Source organism: Sciurus vulgaris (assembly GCF_902686455.1).
Source record: "Sciurus vulgaris genome assembly, chromosome: 13".
Taxonomy (NCBI): domain Eukaryota; kingdom Metazoa; phylum Chordata; class Mammalia; order Rodentia; family Sciuridae; genus Sciurus; species Sciurus vulgaris.
This window is the reverse complement of record NC_136474.1, coordinates 84,694,293-84,714,566: the sequence shown is the minus strand read 5'-3', so window position 1 is coordinate 84,714,566 and position 20,274 is coordinate 84,694,293. Positions and strand designations below refer to the sequence as shown.

The window sequence follows — 20,274 nt, the reverse complement described above, 5'->3', positions numbered from 1 at the left end:
TTCAATAACAGAATCCATTGACACTGTGGTGGAAGGAATGTCAGAGAAGGAGTTTAGAATGTACATAAACCAAACTAAGGTATTGGATGATGTAAGGAGTGAAAACACAGAGAAAATACAGGAGGTGAAAGATTACTTTAATAAAGAGATAGAGATTCTGGAAAAAAAAATCAAGCATAAATCCTCAAAATGAAGATGTTAGTAAACCAAATTAAAAATTCAATAGAAAGTGTCACCAACAGACTAGACCACTTGAAAGACAGTTTTAGACAATGAACACAAAATATATAATCTTGAAAGTAAAGTTGACCTTGGAGAAAAGATGTTAAGAGACTATGAATAAAACTTCCAAGAAATATGGGATAATCTGAGAAGACCAAATATAAGATTAATTGGGATAAGTGTAGGCTCATGATGTAAGGAGTGAAATCAGAGAGAAAATACAGGAGGTGAAGGATTACACATTTCCTCATTTTTAGTATTTTCCTCACAAACCAAGGGAAGGTACAATCTTTTCAATGAAATATTAGAAAGTTTCTCAAACCTAAAGAATGAAATGAGAGATCAAATAAAGGAGGCTTACTGGACTCCAGATATACAAAATTACAGCAGACCCCTACCAAGGCATGTTATTATGAAAATGCGTAACATACAGAATGAGGATAGAATTTTAAAGGCTGCCACTGGGTGGGGTGGGGAAACAGGTCATATTTAGAGGGAAACCGGTCTGGATCTCACTGATTGCTCAACCCAGATCCTCAAAGCTCGGAGGTCTTGGAATAATACATATCAAGCTTTGGGGGACTGGGGGAAGAATACCAACCAAAAATACTATACCCAGCAAAATTAAGGTTCAGAATTGATAAATAAAATAAAATAAAAACCTTCCACTACAAAAAAAGTTATAAGAATTCATATCTAGAAAGCCTGTACTACAAAACATAATAAGGTAGTTTTTGAAGAAGAAATGAAAAATAAATGGAAAACCAGCAAATGGAGGAACTACAGTAGAAGAATAGTCAATCAAAGGAGAAACATTGAAATTAAAAAGCAGAAATAAATGAAAATGACAGAGAATAAAATCCATTTGCCAATAACATTGAATTTAAATGGCCTAAAGTCATCAAAAGACATAGACTGGCAGATTGAACTAAAAAACAATACCCAATATGCTGTATCCAAGAGACTCACCTCAGAGGCAAAGATATCTTCAGAGTGAAGGTGAAAGGGTGGGAAAAAAACATATCATTCACATAAATCTTGTAAATAAGCAGGGATTTCTATCCTCATTTCAGATAAAGTGGGCTTTAAGTCAATCAGAAGGGACAAAGATGGATATTTCATACTGCTTAAGGGAATTATACATCAATAAGACACAACAATCAAATATTTATGTTCCAAACCATGGAGCATCTATGTATATCAACAAATCCTTCTCAATTTCAAGAATCAAATAGACCACAACACAGTAATACTAGGTGACTTACCACATGACTCTCCTCACTGAATAGATTCCCCAAACAAAAACTAAATAAAGAAGCTATAGAACTAAAAAATACAATTAATAATTTACACCTAACAGAACATAGAATATTTTATCCATCAATGACTGAATACACTTTCTTCTCAGCAGCACACAATCCTACTCTAAAATAGACCACATCTTTGTCCACGAAGCAACTCCTAGTAAATACAAAAAATTAGAGATAATGAACGCTTGGAGGTCCTATGGATCTCTCTTGCTTCAACAGTGTTTGGATGGAACAGACCCAGGGACTCCCTTTTCTTCTAGCTTCCAATTGCCTTCCAATCTGATCTCCATTTACAATCTCCGGGACCATTTTCTCGCCCACCTCCTGCTTCCAGGACCAGCTAACTCTGTTTTTTTGTGGTTCGCTCCTTATTGACGACCAACCATAGCCTCCCAGATTCGTCAGAATTTTTCTACCGAGGTGGAGGCTGCCATCAACCACCAAGTCAATTTACATCTGCAGGCCTCCTACACCTACCTCTCTCTGAGCTGCTATTTCCACCCGTGAGGATGTGGCTCTGGAGGACGTGGGCCACTTCTTCCGCGGGTTGGCTGAGGAAAAGCGCGAGGCCTCCCACTGTCTCCTGAAGATGCAAAAGCAACGCGGCGGCCACGCCCTCTTCCAGGACGTGCAGAAACCTTCTCAAGATGAGTGGGGCAACACCTAGGATGCCATGGAAGCTGCCTTGGCCCTGGAGAAGAACCTGAACCAAGCCATTTTGGATCTTCATGCCTTGGGCTCTACCCACACAGACCCACATCTCTGTGACTTTCTGGAGAACCACTTCCTTGATGAGGAAGTGAAGCTCATCAAGAAGATTGGTGACCACTTGATTAATCTCCACTGCCTGGCAGGCCCCCCAGGCTGACCTGGGCGAGTATCTTCAAAAGACTCTCCCTCAAGCATGACTTGAAGGCCTGGAGCAGTGTGGCCTTAGGTGGGGCTCCTTTGCATATCCTGGCATCAGAGCTTTGGCCTGAGCCTCTCTCTATCTCTCTCTAACCCCTAGGCAACTTTTTAACCACCATGGAGCCCCTCCCAAACCTGGGACCAAATGAAAATAAAGCTTTTTCCAGGAAAAAAAAAAAAAAAAAAACCCTGCATTCTATCAGGTTATGGAATGAAATTCAAAATCAATGATAAATGGAAGCTATTTTAATATCTAGAGACTAATACGCTACTAAATGACCAATGGATCGCTGAAGAAATCAGGGATGAAATTAAAAAAAAAAAAAACTTAGAGGTAAAAGATAATAATGACATGACATTTCAAAATCTCTGGGATGCTATGAAGGCAGTTCTAAGAGGAAAGTGCATTTCAGTAGACACATTCAATAAAAGAACAGTTATCAAACAAATAATCTAAAACCTAACACTACATCTCAAAGCCCTAAAAAAGAAGGAAAAAACCCCACCAAAAGCAGTAGGAGACAGGAAATAATTAAAAACAGAGTTGATATGAATGAAATTGAAATGAAAAAATTAAAAAGAAATCAACAAAACTGTTGGCTCTTTGAAAAAATAATATTGATAAGACCTTAGCAAAGCTAATGAAGAGAAAAAAAAGCTCAATAGTATTCATCATGAAAAAGGAATTGTCACCTTGGACATAATGAAACACAATAATCAGAGACTTTTGAAAATTTGTACTCCAATAAAATAGAAAACCTTGAAGACATTGACAGATTTCTAGAGACATATGACCTACCCAAATTGAATCAAAAGGACATATAAAATTTAAACAGTTTAATTTTCAGCAGTGGAATTGAAGACATCATCAGAAACCTACCAAGAAAGAAAATCCCAGGACCGGACAGATTCTCAGCTGAGTGCTCCCAAACTTTCAAAGAACAACGAACACCAATTCTCCTCATATTATTCCATGAACTAATCACCTTGATACCAAAACCAGACAAAGATACATCAAGGAAAGAAAACTTCAGACCAATATCCATGATGAACATAGATGCAAAAATTCTTAATACTGGCAAATTACATACAAAAACATATAAAAAAAAAGATAGTGTACCATGATCAAGTGGGGTTCATCCCAGGGATGCAAGGTTGGTCCAACATATGGAAATCAATAAATGTAATTTACCAAATCAAAGACATAAAAATAAGAATTGCATGATTATCTCAATTAATTGCAGAAAAAGCATTTGACAATATAGCATCCATTCATGTTCAAAACACTTGAAAAACTGGGGACAGTAGGAACATACCTCAACTTTGTAAAGGCTATGTATGTTATACCCAACACCAACATTATTCTAAATGGAGAAAAAAGCATTCCCTCTAAAAACTGGAACAAGACAGGGGTGCCCACTTTCACCGCTCCTATTCAACATAGTCCTGTAAACTCTAGTCAGAGCAATTAGGCAAAGAGAAATTAAAGGGATACAGATAGGAAAAGGAGAGCTTGAATTATCCCTGTTTGCTGAAGACATGATTATATATTTAGAGGACCCCAAAAATTCCACCAGAACACTTCTAGAACTCATAAATGAGTTCAGCAAAGTAGCAGGATATAAAATTATCACCTATAAATCAATTGCATTCCTATATACCAATGATGAATCAAGTGAAAGAAAAATTAGGAAAACTATCCCATTCACAGTAGCCTCAAAACAAAAACAAAAACAAAAACAAAAATGAAAAACCTTGGGAATCAGCCTAAAAAAAGAGGTGAAAGACCTCTACAATGAAAACTACAGAACTCTTAAGAAATTGAAGAAGATCTTAGAAGATGGAAAGATCTCCCATGTTCTTGAATAGGCAGAATTAATATTGTAAAAATAACCATACCACCAAAAGCACTGTAGATTTAATATAACTCCTATTAAAATTCCAATGACATTCTTCATAGAAATAGAAAAAGCAGTCATGAAATTCATTTGGAAAACTAAGAGGCTCAGAATAGCCAAAGCAATTCTCAGTGAGAAAAATGATGGCAGGAGGCATCACAATACCAGACCTTAAATTATACTACAGAGCTATAGTAACAAAACCAGCATAGTATTGACACCAAAACAGACATGAAGACCAGTGGTACAGAATACAAGACACAGAGACAAACCCATATAAATACAGTTATCTCATATTAGACAAAGGCACCGCATACTTTGGAGAAGAGAGTCTCTTCAACAAATAGTTCTGGGGAAAATGGAAATCCACATGTATTTTAAAATGAATTTGAACCCTTACCTCTCACTCTGCACAAAACTCGAACTCAGCATGGATCAAGGACCTAGGCATTAGACCAGAGACCCTGCACCTAACTAGAAGAAAATGTAGACTGTTATGGTTTGGATGTGAGGTGTCCCTCAAAAGCTCAAGTGTGAGACAATGCAAGAAGGTTCAGAGGAGAAATGATTGGGTTATAAGAGTCTTACCCCAATCAGTGATTAAATCCCCTGATAGGGATTAACAAACTGTGTGGTAACCGAAGTGGTAGGAATTGGGGCATGGTTTTGAGTATTTGTATCTGGAGGGTAGAAACTCTTTGCTTTCTGATTATGAAATGAACTGCTTCCTTCTGCCACACTGTCCCGCCATGATGTTCAGCCCCCTCTCCAGTTCTGAGGAATGGAGCCGGCTTTCTGTGGACTAAGACCTCTGAAACTGTGAGCCCTGAAATAAACTTTTCCTCCTTTAAAATTGTTCTGGTTAAATCCTTTAGCCATAGCAGCAAAGAAGCTAACTAAAACATAGGCTCAACTTTCCATTATGTCGACTTAGGAACCAACTTCCTTAACAAGACTCCTAAAGCTCAAGAAGTAAAATCAAGAATCAATAAATGGGATGGTTTCAAACTAAAAAAGCTTTTTCATAGCAAAGGAAACAAATGTGTACAGAGATCCTACAGAACGGGAGAAAATCTTCACCACCACTACCTCTGATAAAGGCATTAATTTTCAGGATATACAAAGAACTAAAAAAAAAAAAAAAAAAAAAAAAAACAAAAAAAAAAAAAAACCAAAAAACCAAGTAACCCAATCAATAAATGGGCAAAGGAACTGAACAGACACTTCACAGAAGAAATACAATTGATCAACAGACATGAAAAATTTTCATCATCTCTAGCAATTAGAGAAATGCAAATCAAAATTAACATTTCCTCTCCGGTCAGAATGGCAATTATCAAGGATATAAGCAACAATAGGTATTGGCGAGGATGTGGGGAAAAAGTACTCATACATTGCTGGTGGAACTGTGAATTGGTGCAGCCACTTTGGAAAGCAGTATGGAGATTCCACAGAAAAATTGGAATGGAACCACCATTTGACCCAGCTATCTCATTCCATAGTTTATACCAAGGACTTAAAATCAGCATACTACAGTGACTCAGCCACATCAATGTTTATAGTAGCTCAATTCACAATAAGTATGGAACCACCTAGAAGCCCTTAAACAGATGAATGGATAAAGAAAATGTGATATTATGTATATATTATATATATAATACACATATACATACCTACACATACAATGGAATATTAGCCTTAAAGAAGAATGAAATTATGGCATTTGTCAGTAGATGGATGAAACTACAGACTGTCATGCTCAGTGAAATAAGCTAATCCCCAAAAACCAAAGGCTGAATGTTCTCTCTGATATGTGGATGCTAACACACCATAAGGGGGCAGAGAGGGAATAGAGGTTCATTGGATTAGACAAAAGGGAATGAAGGGAAGGAAGGGTGGATGGGAATAGGAAAGACAGTAGAATGAGTCAAACATAACTTTTCTATGTTCATATATGAATACACGACCAGTGTAACTCCACATCTTGTACAACCTCAAGTTATACTCCATGTATGTTTAATATGTCAAAATACATTCTACCATTATGCATATCTAAAAGAACAAATTAAAAAAATGTCACATAAGTTGAATCATTCAGTATATCATAATTTGCATGTAGTTTCTTTTACTTCACTTGATACACTGGGATTCATCCCAAGTTTTTATATGTATAGGTGGTCTATTTTTTATTGCTGAGTAGTATTCCATGGTATGGGTGTACAATGGTTGATTTCTCCATTTTCCATTAGAGGTATTTTTGGGTTACTTTCAATTTCTAACAGTTATGAATAAAGTTTCTGTGAATATTTGCATATAGATTTTTGTGTGAACTTGTTTTCATTTCACTTGGGTAAATACCTATGAGTACAACTGCAGAATTGTATGATAAATGAATTTTTTAAGAGAATTTCAAACCAGTTTTCAAAGGGGCAGTATCATTTTTTATTTTCTTCAGGAATGTTTGAAAATCCCAGTTTTTCTATGTCTTTGTCAGTGCTTATTTTTGTCAGTTTTTTGATTTTAGCTATCCTAGTTTGTGTGAAGTGGTATTTCATTGTGGTTGTGAGTTGTACTTCTCTCATGCCTAATGATGCACCTTCATAGACCTTCTTGAAGAGTTCTTTATATATTCAAGTCCTTTATCAGACATAGAATTTGCAAATATTTTCACCCCCTCTGTGATTTGTCTTTCATTCTCAAAACAATCTTTTGAAGAACAATTTTTGATAAGATCTTACCACTTTTTCTTTGTTTTGTTAGACTGGGATTCTAGTATCATTTTGAAGAAAACTTTGCCTTATCAGGGTCACAAAGATTTTCTCCTGTGTTTCCATTTAGAAATTTTATGTTTTTACATTTAGTTGTATGATTCATTTGATTTTATTTTATGACATATAATTGAGGTTCATTTTTTTTGCTTATGGTATCATTTGTTGAAAGACTAGAGTTTTTAATTATTATCAAAATTTCTTTTAAAATGTTAAGATTATTGCTTCCCTCACTTCTACCTTTAAAATTCAAAGAAAACATTGCCCCAGGTACCCTCAGCTTTACATTGCCCACATTTGATGAGTTTAACTCTTCCCTCTTCTATAGTTTATGTTCTTATTTTTCTAAACATCAGAAAAATTATTTCTATATTCATAATGCTAGGTCAAAGAGTAATAATGAACCCCAACTCCAAATTCAATAAATTTCCTAGAGTTGAGGCACATAAAAATGAAAAGCCATTATACTCATGAAAATGGAGACATAAAAATTATAACAAAATATTAATGTAGCTTTAATTATTAATTAAGCAGAATTAGGTATTCCCTCCTCTGTTCTCATATCATTTTATCATACTTTCATTATAGCTCTTCTTGTTTTGTATTACAAATACTTCTTTTTATGTTGGTTGCTTCCCCAGATTCACAGGCAGAGCCAGTGACTTAGAGTTTTATTTCTAAAATTCTTAGCAAGGCCTAAAACTGAAAATGTAGCAAGAAAATATTATATTGGATAGTACAAAAAGTTTCCCAGTGTGAGTATCAACATGTACCATTTGAGTGATGGTATATGTAAGGATCTTATGTTATCATAGCTCATTAATTATAGGTTGTACATTTTTATATTTTAATACTTCGGAAATATGATTGCTTCTCCAACTGATGACCCCTTAAAGTTGCTGTGAACTCAACAGGAGATGATGGAATGTAGTTGTTGTTATTGCCTGTATAAGCCAGACCTAGTCAAAGTCATTTGTGCTGTATTTCAGGTGAGTTTTGTACACTTTCAGTACTGCATGCAATGAACTTTACTGACCTCTAAAATGTCTTCAGAAAGATGGTATTCAGCATTGAAACAAAAGTTGTGTAGACAGAATAGCATGGAAACACCAGTAAGGAGTAAATCTGATATTTGTGAAGCAAATATGTTCAGCTATGTTCCCAAGAGCTCTTCAACTATAAATAAAAACAGGTGAGACCCTGGATCCAATTCCCAATTACATCCCCCCCAAAAATTCTTGCCATTTTAAATTGACAAGAATGTTTTTAAAGGGATACATAAAACAATAAAAGTTATAATTCATGGCATCTTAGTTTTGATGAAATATAGGATTTTTCACTGTGACCTGCCTAAGAGGAGAATGGACTTTGAACAATTACTTATTTTATATTGGGAAGTGGAAGACATGCTGAAGACTAGAAAATGGCACAACATCATTTGCATATAGAATAAAGAACATTCTGAAAATTATGTATTTCAAGATTGAAGTTAAGAGACTGAGAATCAATTGATTACTTAAAAGCTAAAAAGACTTAGGGTACTGGGTAGTAATCAGTGTGGTTTTATGAAGACCCAATTCTATCAATTCAATTTAATTTTTCTTTTTGGAAAAGTATGTGCTTTTTAGAAAAATAATAGGACTAGGGGAAATAAATCAAGAGCAAGACCTTTGTTTCACTTTTATATGACATAAGTAGTAAAGTGGGCAGATGGGTATGGATCAGACATTTGAGTGAATGTTGTTCTAGAGGTATAGATTAAGCATTCAGTAGCCTCTAAGTATTTATTACATGTGACTAGTTCATTTACCCAACTTATTGACCTCTTTCTTAATTCCATTTTCTGGCAGTACATAACAGAAAACAAATCAAAATGACCTTGGAAAAATTGACGCTAGTTTTGATTAAAAATGGATGTAGTTTTAGTAATGACAATGAAAGATAGTATTCTGTTTTGTGAGGTTTATTTGTTTTTCCAGGAAAGGGATCTGTAGAAAAGATAATTTGAGGTTCTTCAAATTGTAATGTTAACGAATTTAAAAAAAAATGAATGATTTGTAATATGATCTGTGTTATATTGTGATAACTTAACAAATTAGTGTTATTATTTAGAATTGTTATTTTAAGATATATAATAAATTTTAAATATTATCACCAAAGTTTTTTTTTGATTGCTTAATTTTTGAATAGAATTTTTACATTCAAGAAATAATAATTATTCCAAATTTTGAGCATGTATAGTTACTAGTCATGATGAGCAGTGTATTTTTTATTTACTTGAGGCATGCCAAATAGAGGGAGAATGTTCTTAATTCTGTGTCACACAACCAATAGGTATTGCTTTTAGTCATTGCTTATAATTCTAGAATGTTATTCATTCTAAATGAGAATAAAATAAATTATAGTATTTTAATTATATCCAGAATAATGTGATGATTCAGAAGCTAATCTCAGCATTTCAAGGTCATTGTGTGCTGGTTATAAAGATTTCTAAATGTATCTGTTCCTTTGCCGTATTTGCACCTTAAATAGAGAACAAGCATGTGAACTCATCCCTGCTTCCCTTGTAAGCAGTGGTAACTAGGTGTATGGGACCAGAGAGAATGAAGTCACTGTGAACACGTGTTAGTTAACTTGTGCCATGTCTTAAATCATGCCCTTGTTGTCTTGTTGCTTTTGTCAAGGTCATCAATGACCTCCATGTTCCTAACGTCTCTGGTTAATTTTCAGTGTTCTTTGATCTTCTGGGGCATTTCTCACTAGTGATTGTTCCTCTCACACTACTCTGTGTGTGTGTGTGTCTTTCTTTCTGTGTCTTTCTCTGTTTCTCTCTCTCCAGTACCATGCATTTAACTCAGGGGCACTCAACCACTGAGCCACATCCCCAGCCCTATTTTATATTTTATTTAGAGACAGGGTCTCACTGAATTGCTTAGTGCCTCACCTTTGCTGAGGCTGGCTTTGAACTGAGATCCTCCATCTCAGCCTCCCTAGCTACTAGTATTACTGGCATGTGCCATCCTGCCCGGCAACCACTGTCCATTGATTTTCCCTCCTGTCTTCCTGGTCTCTGCTCTTTTCTCTTGCTTGTACTTGATTTTCTCGTGACTTCTTCATGTTGGGTTCCTCAGGGCTCATTTAATTGTTCCCTTTCAGTCTATACGCAGCCTTTTGGTATTTCATTCTGTTTTATTTGCTTTGACCATCTATATGCTTATGACTCTCAAAGTCATATTCCTAGCCCACAACTCTTCTCCAGACTCCCAACTCCTATAACCAAAGCCACTGTCCATCTTTATTTGGGTATCTAGCAGATGCTGCACACATTATATATCCAGAATGGAATCCCGATACTTTCCACCCCTGCCACCTGCTTTCCTTGCTGACTTCTCCATCTCAGTTAATGGCAACTCCATTCTTGTTGCTCAGTTGACTTTTTTTTTTTTTAATAGCCTCATGCAGTCTTTTAAGAAATCTTATTGACCCTACTTTCAAAATGTACCAATCTCTTCCTATCACCTCATTCCTGCCCCCCTGGGACACACAAACCACCAGCATCAACTGTGACCTGGATTATTGCAGTGCCCACTCAACTGTTTTCCTTGTATCTATCCTCACCCCTATACTTGTCAACCTGCCCAACTCTGCTGTGCTCCTGCTTACTTTAAGTCTTTGCCTAAATGTCAGTTTTATGGGAAGTCAATCCCAATTACTTAATTTAAATTTGAAGTCATCTTAACTCTCTTTATTGCACTTATTTTGTTCTAGTTTACTTCTCCCCTCGTAACAGTTATCACTTTAATACACTATTGACTGATTTCTGTTTTGTCTTTTTACCTTTCCTGGAGTATAAGTTCCATGAGGGCAGAGATTTTGTGTATGTGTATGTGTATGGGGGAAGGTAGTTACTGGGGACTGACCCTTGGGCTTCACATGTGGAAGGCAAAGTTTCTACCACTGAGCTACATCCCCATCCCTTTTTTAATCAAAATTTTATTTTGAGACAGGGTCTATTTAAGTTGTCCATCTGGCCTTGAACTTGGGATTCTTCTGCCTCAGCTTCCTGAGTAGCTGGGATTATGTTTTATTTTTTTCCTCAGATTGACTGCCTGGAACAATAGCTGGTACACAGTAGGTGAATAATATGTATTGAATAAATAACAAGTTATGGGTTTTAAAAATGTATTCAAAATAGAGAAGAATCAAGCCAATGAATTTCTTAATGTATTTCATCAGATATTTATTTGTAGGTTGTTAAAACTTAAATTTTTGTAAAACATTGTATCTTCCAACTGAGTTTATCCATATGTGCCTTATGCCACAGAGAGAATCAGTAGTTTATATTCAGAAAACTTGGCACCTTATCATGAAACAAAGGAGTTTAAAGTGAAAACAATTTTCACTAGCTATGTTTGATAAAACTTAAAAAACATTTTTCCCCCAGTACTGGGAATTGAACACAGGGACCCTTTACCACCGAGTTATAGCCCCAGTCCTTTATTTTTCTGTTTTTGAGGCAGTATCTTGCTAAGTTGTCCATGCTGACCTTGAGCTGTGGTCCTCCTGTTTCAGCCTCCCAAGTTTCTGGAATTATAGGCATGTGCCACCACACCTGGCTTGATAAAACTTTTTCAAGTTTAATTGGCATTTATGGATCTTCAAGAGGCAGTTAAAAAAATCTCTGTATGTTATTTACTGATTTAAAAATAATATCATAACTTGCTTTGTTATTTATGGTATACTACAATAAAAAATGTGTGTGATTCAAATATTGACTAAGTCATTAACATCATTAGAGAATTAAGCTACAATAGTTTTTAAGTGGCTAAGTAGAGAGATAACATATTTGTCATATATATTTATCATAACCTGGTACCCTTTCTGTAAAATGATGGCACAAGGAGTAAAATGAGGTTTTTGTGTGTTGCCCAGGTTGGTTTCTAACTTGAGATTCTCTTACTTTAGTCTCCTCAGTAGTTGAGATTAAGAGTCGAGCACTGCCATGCCTGGGATTTTTTGTTTTTGTTTTTAATTATAGAAAGAGCTTTTACCAGAGGATTTATAACAACAAAGTTGGTTATAATATTCTAGATCAATAAATACATATCCACAGTACAATAACCCTGACTAGCATTTCATATATAAAGCATCCATGAAAATGATTTGGATAAAGGAGTTGGATTACCTTCTTCACAGTTATGATACCAACTTGGAAATTGGGATCTGTGTTAATGTCAAAGGCATCTGCACCGTCTCCATCCACAATAGTGTATTTCATCTCTGCATTGATTCCTTCATCCAAGTCCTTGGCAAACACTCTCCCTACAGTGGAGCTAATTGGGGCTGATTCTAACACACTCATCTGATAATGTTCTGTGAAGGAAAGCAAGAATATGCATTGTCAATACAAAAAAAAAAAGGTTATCATTATCATATCTTATCAGGCATGCTATGCAAAACATCTTTGTCTTTGTTCAAAAATTAAAACTTCAGTTTTATAAGATGAAAATTGAGGTTCACAGAGGCTAAGCAGTCATGTAGGTCATAACCTATATTGGATATTCAATAAGGAGGAATCAAAATAGCTTTTTGACTATAACCCTGAAAGCAGGACAGAATGAAAGCAAAATTATTTCTCATCCCAGTGAATCTGCCTAGAGTGCTGGGATGTTCCTTGCTTCCTAGTCTTTTAGTACTCCATAATGAATGGAAATATTTCCCAAATGTCAGTTCCTTCTGAGAAAGATTGAAAACAACAAAACAGAATAAACACCTAACTTGTCACAACATGTACATATTTATTCTGTTTATATTCCTTTTCCTTGTTTGGTAGAATTGAACCCAGGGATCCTTACCACTGAGCAACATCTCCAGCCCTTTTTATTTTTTATTTCCAGACAGACTGTGATGCTAAGAGTGGCCTTGAAATTGTGACCCTTCTGCCTTAGCCTCCCTAGTAGCTGTATATTTACATTTGAAATGCCCACATTTCCTTTCATGACCTGGTTGTTGTTTTGAGTGCCCGTCTCTCTGACCATCTGCCTAGAACTGATGTAGACCAGTGATCTATAGAGGAAGAGCCACGAAGAGCAAGTTCTACCACCTCCATTGTGTGGTCCATCAACATTTCTTGCAGCTGGGTCTCTCTGTCTCACTCTTCATGGACAAAGCCCTGATGCTTCCTGCCTTCATATTTCAGATGGGAATACCAAAAAATGTTCCCACATAGGTAAAAAGCTCAAAGTTGGTGACAATTTGCTTTTTGGCTTGATATTCTGATTTACAATTAAAGTTTGTTCATTTTCATCTCTATGAAGTTGTATCTTTGCTAAATTACCTTCTCAGGGGCTCAACTTTTTTGATGTGCTTCATTATTTTGTCAATTATAGATTGACTAACAAAGGAAAATCATATAATCACAGTTTTGATATGTATGTGGTCTCTTTTATTCTAATATGCATCATAAGCTCTGGGAAGCCTGGGGTGTAAGGGTTTGTTTCACAAAGATTTGGGAAGGCTGACACCCCAGGTAGCTCACAGCACCCCACCATGTACAGGAGAAGAAATGATAGCCATTTCTTACAAAAATGAGTCAGGAAATCTTTGTTGTACTAAACTGGTAGGCATATGGATTTTATGATCTCTTTCCATTCATTTCCAAAACCATTGATAGATTATGCTTTGCTATTGCAGAACTTTTTAAAAAAACAAACCAGCCTTTGCCTACAACATTCTCCACATCAGGAAAGCTATATTGTGTTTAAAAATATACATATACTTTCTACATGTAATGTATTATATTGGAAATAAGTAACTTGAGATCTTGATATTTCATTATACTTGGTCCAATGAAAAGTGACTGAGCTTGATCAATGTAAAAGAGTAGGCGTGTCATTTTGTCAATAGCCTACAATCAGTTATGGTAATATTTATGAAAAAAAAAATTAAGTGGAATTCCTTCTGTGAGGAATTAAAAGAAAAAGGCAGACGAGTTTATCTAGATAGATTTTTGAAATAGAATGTCTGAACTTAGTTTTAGCAAATAGGGAAATATTTAATGATGAATTAAAGATTTTTAAAAGTCCAAAAATAATGACAATCTTAGAGGAAGCAGTTAATATGTGAAGATTACTTGCAGAGATTTAAATTAGTTATATGTTTCTTTTTTGTCTTCCATGAAACATATTCCACAACTTCTACTCTATTCCTAGATTCTCCATTATTACTAAACTTTGAAATAGTGAATTCTCAAAATATATGCTTTAGAATGGCATTAATATTTTGGTTTGAGGAGTGTTTTCCTTGGGTCTTTTGATCACAGAGATGAATATGCTAACTAAACCAGAAAAATGTTATTGTTTAGATATGAGGCATCCCCCAAAAGCTCATGTGTGAGACAGTGCAGGAATATTCAGGGGTGCAATGGTTGTATTTGAGAGTTATAATCTAATCAGTGGATTAATCCACTTTTATGGATTAACTAGATGGTAACTGGGCAGGTAGGGTCTGACCACGAGGTAGGTCACAGGGGTGTGATTTTGGTGTTTTAATTTTGTCTCTGATAATAAAGAGACAAAAAAGAAGTGGAGGAGTGTGTGAGGAGGCTTTTGGAGGGTACAGATTTGAGTTGTAGGACTGTGGAACTAGCAGGAGAAGTGGAGTGGAACAAGTGAGCTCTCCCTCTGATTCCTGGTTGCCACGTTCTGAGCTGCTTTCCTCAGCTATGCCCTTATACCATGATGTTCTTCATCTTGGGCCCAGAGCTATGGAGTTGGCTAATAGTGGACTAACTTCTGAGACCTTGAGCCAAAATAAGGGGCGAGACTAAAACTCCAGGCATTGTATTATGTTATGCAGTTGTGGAACTGCTGTGTTTAGGGTGACATCCCTCAATATGTCCAAGTACATATGCTTTTGAGCTGTGTGATAACTTGGTTCTTCTGCCTTTAGCACTTATATCAAAGATACCTGTTTAATTTCAAATTTAAGAAATTAAGTAGTTCAAGGATTTTCAAGAATCTGCAGTGTATAGTGTGTGTAGTGAGTCATTCTGAGCTGTAAAGACTGACCACACAGGATCAGTAGAGTAACAGAAAGCCACTCCATATGGTATTCCACAATCTTTTCCGTGATGTTCTGTGTTTTGTACTATAGCACCAGTCAACTTAGTAACCTACTTACTTGCACTGTGTATGAAATGCTTGCTAGTATTTGCTTTTTTCTGTCATGAATGCCCATGAGAACTTTGTGTATACCAGTTGCACGTAAATATTTGAGCTCTCTTCCTGAATTTACATAGATAAAATTGAAGGTTCATTTGGTTTGGCTGATTCAAAATGCAGCTTATTGAGCTGATAGTCAGGCTTGACTCTGTTTTCAGTTTTTTAAAATTTTTAACTAAATTTTCCCTGCTAAGTCTTTCACTGGAATTGTGTCTTCTGCTCTCACTTCTCCAGCTTACCCCCTTCAGGCATTTACTTTTCAAACTCAGGTCTCCATTTCTGGGCTTCATTCACCATCACTGTATTTCCACTTTTCTTAAGGATGTCCAACCTGATTGTTCTGCTGTCATTTCATATGCAAATCTGAATCTCTCCCCCTCCTTTCCTGCCACTGGATCCATTAGCATCCTCCATTTCTATCAACAATACAATCCTTCTCTCTCTCAAACTTAAACCATTATTATCATCTTTGACTCCACCTTCTGCCTCATATCCCTTAGCTAAAAAATCAAGAGGCAGAAGTTTATGTTTTCATATTTGTTACACTCCACTTCTCCTGCTAGTTCCATAGTCCTACAACTCAAATCTGTACCCTCCAAAAACCTCCTCACACACTCCTCCACTTCTTTTTGAAAAATATTTTCTATTTAGTTATACATGACAGTAGAATGCATTTTGACATATCATACATAAATGGAGTATAACTTCTTATTCTGGTTGTACATGATGTAGAGTACACAGGTTGTGTAATCATATACGCACATAGGGTAATAATGTTCGATTTCATTCTACTATCCTTCCTGCTCCCCATCCTCTCCCCTCCCCTCTGTCTAATCCAAAGTACCTTTATTCTCCATCCCCCCATTGTGAATTAGCATCTGCATATCAGGGAAAACTTTTAGCCTTTGGTTTTTTGGGATTGGCTTATTTCACTTAGCATAATATTCTCCAGTTATGTTCATTTATTGGCAAATTCCATTATTTCATTCTTCTTTAAGGCTGAGTAATATTCCATTGTATGTGAATGCATGTACATATATTTTGTATATATTATATATATATATCACATTTTCTTTATCCATTCATCTGTTGAAGGACACCTAGGTTGGTTCCATAGTTTAACTATCATGACTTGAGCTTCTTTAAACATTGATGTGGCTGCGTCACTGTATTATGCTGATTTTAAGTCCTTTGGGTATAAACCTAGGAGTGGGATAACTGGGTCAAATGGTGGTTCCATTCTAAGTTTTCTTAGGAATCTCCATAGTGTTTTTCATAGTGGTTGCACCAGTTTGCACTCCCACCAGCAATGTATGACACTCCTCCACTTCTAGAGTCTGCTTTTGCCAGTCCATCCTGTACAATTAACCTAGGACCAGTTAACTTAGCCTTAACTGGAAAAAAAGTTTAAAAAGGTTCTATAGGGAGGAAACAATGAAAAGTTTGAGTAACACTGATTTTAGTGCTATCGGAAGCTGAAGCCCAGAAGGAAAATGGTTGTGTAAGAATTGCTCAAGGAAACTACACTCGAGATTTTATCTCACCAGAATGGCAGTATCAAGAATACAAGTAACAATAAATATTGGCAAGGATGTGGGGAAAAGGGTGCACTTCTACATTGTTGGTGGTACTGAAAAGTAGTGCCACCACTCCAGAAAGCAGTATGGAGATTCCTCAAAAAACGAGGAATGGAACCACCATTTGACCCAGTTATCCCACTCCTCAGTATTTATCCAAAGGAGTAAAAATCAGCATACTTCAGTGATGCTGCCACATCAATGTTTATAGCAGCACAATTCACAATAGCTAAGCTATGGAACCAACCTAGGTGTCCTTCAACAGATGAACGAATAAAGAAAATGTGATACATACTTATACACACACACATATACACACATACACAATGGAATATTACTCAGCAATAAAGAATAATGAGTTTTTGTCATTCTCTGGTAAATGGATGGATCTGGAGACTACTCTCATGATAACTGAAATAAGTCAATTCCCCAAAATACCAAAGTTTGAATGTTCTCTCCAATGTGTGACTGCTGACCCACAACAAGGGGGGTAGGAGGAGGGGAAGAATAGAAGTTCATTGGATTAGACAAAGGGGAATGAAGGGAAGGGAAAGAGGGGGGCTAGGGATATGAAAGAGAGTGGAATGAATCTGACATCACTTTCCTGTGTACATATATGAATACACCACAGTGACTCACCATCATGCACATCCACAAGACTGGGAACCTAATTAGAATAAGATGTGTTCCATGCTTGTATAAATATATCAAAGTAGATTCTCCTGTCATGTAACCAAAAAGAACCATAAAAGAAAAAAATAATTGTACAATGATTATAGGGAAGAAATCCAAGAATGATTGAATTTAGCAAACTGTCCTTTCTCCCTCACCTCTGTAACAGATGCATCCCTATGGCTTGAAATCTGTGCTTTGGTTGGTTAGGTACTCACTCTGGGGGAAGCGAGGTGGGTTATCATTGACATCTGAGAGGGTGATGTTGACTGTTGTGGTCCCAGCTAATCCCCCCAGCTGCCCTCCCATGTCCTTGGCTTGGATAATCACTTCGTAGTATTCTTTGGCTTCTCTGTCCATGTTCATGAGCGCGGTCCTAATTACACCTGCAGGATAGAAATGACTTTGTTTTTTAAAAACAAAACCATAAATGCAGTTTTTAACAGATTCACTTTTAGATTTCTCCCTTGTGCATGGTAAATGCCAAGAGTTGAGATGCATGTCACCTGTTTTATTAAACTTGAGGTAAAAATCCCTGCTTCAAAAAAGTGCCTCTGCAACAAATGTAGAGTAAGTACAAATCCAGCAGGAAGAACTGAAGGCTGGTTTCCTTTGGTGACATTACCCAAGGAGAACGGGAGGTGGCAGCAATGGTTCTCTTACAGACTAGGGGCATTGCAGTTCAAGATTTCAGACTGCTCAACCTCACCAAAGAAAACTGGGGCTTTGAGTCCAGAAAACAAAACCTCATACGTTTACAAATCTGTGATTTTAGATAATTCTCATTCAGCTGTTTCTTCAGCCCCAAAAGCCCTTGTAATGTGAATAACTCTTTTAATATAACTTGCTCCTGTTCTGCCTTTCCCTGCCTCCGTAGTACCTGTAAGGAGGGTTGGAATTCTCATCTGATTTTCCCTTTGTTATATATTCACTCTGTTTTGTTATGTTTTGCTTACCTCTGTGCTTCACTGAATTCTGTGAGCTCGGACATGAAAGATGCTCTGCAAGTTGTTTATTTTTACCTTGTATGAAAATGAAGTTCCCCAGATAGTAAGTAGCAGCATAGCAGTGTGATGATAAGGTTTCATTTAAGAAGAAGGGTCTGAACCAAATCTACTGAAATGTGTTTTGATCCTGCCCAGGATATACAGTAATGTTTTATCTTCCTTTTTAACCCTTCAACGTAGAAAAGTTGACTTCTAAACACTGAAGTAATGATTAAGGGTGTGTTTGCTGCAGGTTTATGACATGACCCTTGGCTAAACAGGTCTTTTGCATGAAAAGGGAAGGGATTGGGAACAACCACCTGTCCCCAGTTTACTCCCATGATATATTTATTTCATTTAGTAAGAACAACATTGTAAAGTGAAATATATAAAAAATTCTTTTTTTTAAATGCCTCATGGGCACAGCAATAACTATATTTTCATGTATTTTTTACCTTAATACTATAGATGCCCCTGGGAGTCATCAAAATAATATAAGGTTCTTAGGACATAAAGGACATACTACCCTTCTCTTTCCTGTATTCTTCCTCCCCAGGGGCACCCCTTCATTCTCTCTTCCCCTGTGAGCAGAATTATTGAAGTCACTGTTTTAAAGACGTCCCTAACTGTGGTCTTTTTCTTTCCTCCTACTAATTTGTACTCCCTTGTTTTCAGCTTTTATGATACAGTTATCTGAATATTTGGCTACTTTTAGGACTTCTGGGGTAAAAAATTCTATCAGGTTGCTGATAATAGAAATTTTTTTTTCTTTCAAATAAAGAAACGACTGAATGTTCATCATTGACTTTACCTCAGTTACTCTAAGTTTCTTTACTCATTTCCTTCTCTTAGGTCTCTATTTTGCCCTATGTAAAATAGGAGTAAAATACTTCCTATGTTTTTCACTAGTTCGTAAGATTATTGGGAGACTCAAGTACAGTAACGTTTATGAAAGTTACTGTATTTTAAAAGGGAGAAGGCCTGACACAGGGTAAGGTAATAATGATATAATAATCACTGTACTCAACTCAAATATATTTAAGGGACTCTTTCATAGATCAAAACATAGAAATGTTCTTTTATAAATGTTCTGGAAGCTGTACAACAGAACTCTCAGAAGAGTTGAAACCAAAAACCCAAACTTCTGTTGGTTTGTCCAACGTGTCCTTTCCTGCCACATTGCTCCTTACTCATTCCAGTTCTCTCTGCCAATTTCCCTACTAGAGCTTCCCCATCAGAATCTTTCTTTCTTTAGGGGCCACATCCCATGTGCTCTTTCCTCCATCATCAAAACCTGTCTGGCCCAGAAGCCACTAATTCTGACCTTGTGCTCTTCAGTACAGAGTAGTTCAGTGGAAAGAGCATCAGACCACATGTCAAGGGACATATCCACAACCAGTTGAACTTGATTCTTTATTTCCCAGTTTCCTTATCTGTTAAGTAGATGGTGATGGGCTGAGCAAACCCCCAATGGCTCTTTCTGGTTTCAGAATCCATGATTCTAGTTCTAGAGTGAGTGTAGGTGAATGTGTTAGTCCTCTTAGGTCTTGTTGGAATTTTAACAGACCTTAGTCCCTGGGACTAAATATATCCATGAACTTTTTACAGGCTAGCAAGATACTTTGCCTTTCCAGTTACCCTGCACACTGTGTATGCATTGTGCTGCTCTCACCCACAGGGCAATGGTAGTTTGCTCTCTTAATCCTGAAG

General features: G+C 36.4%; 1 protein-coding gene, 1 long non-coding RNA gene and 1 pseudogene across 4 annotated transcripts in view; 2 read left to right on the top strand and 1 right to left on the bottom strand.

Moving 5' to 3' along the window:
• The window catches only part of CDH20 (cadherin 20), a 228,374-nt gene that overhangs the window by 35,562 nt on the left and 172,538 nt on the right, over nucleotides 1–20,274 (bottom strand). For both annotated transcript variants that reach the window (XM_079108418.1, XM_079108419.1), the window contains exons 5-6: nucleotides 17,797–17,964; nucleotides 12,293–12,480 (exon numbers count right to left, since the gene is read on the bottom strand). In XM_079108418.1, the coding sequence (XP_078964544.1) occupies nucleotides 12,293–12,480; nucleotides 17,797–17,964 (356 nt within the window). The remainder of the gene's footprint in view (nucleotides 1–12,292; nucleotides 12,481–17,796; nucleotides 17,965–20,274) is intronic.
• The window catches only part of LOC306642679, a 260,148-nt gene that overhangs the window by 185,936 nt on the left and 53,938 nt on the right, over nucleotides 1–20,274 (top strand). The window lies entirely within an intron of this gene.
• Nucleotides 1,908–2,593, top strand: LOC306642645 (ferritin light chain-like; annotated as a pseudogene). Its single transcript has one exon. The product of its transcript is annotated as a ferritin light chain-like (transcript).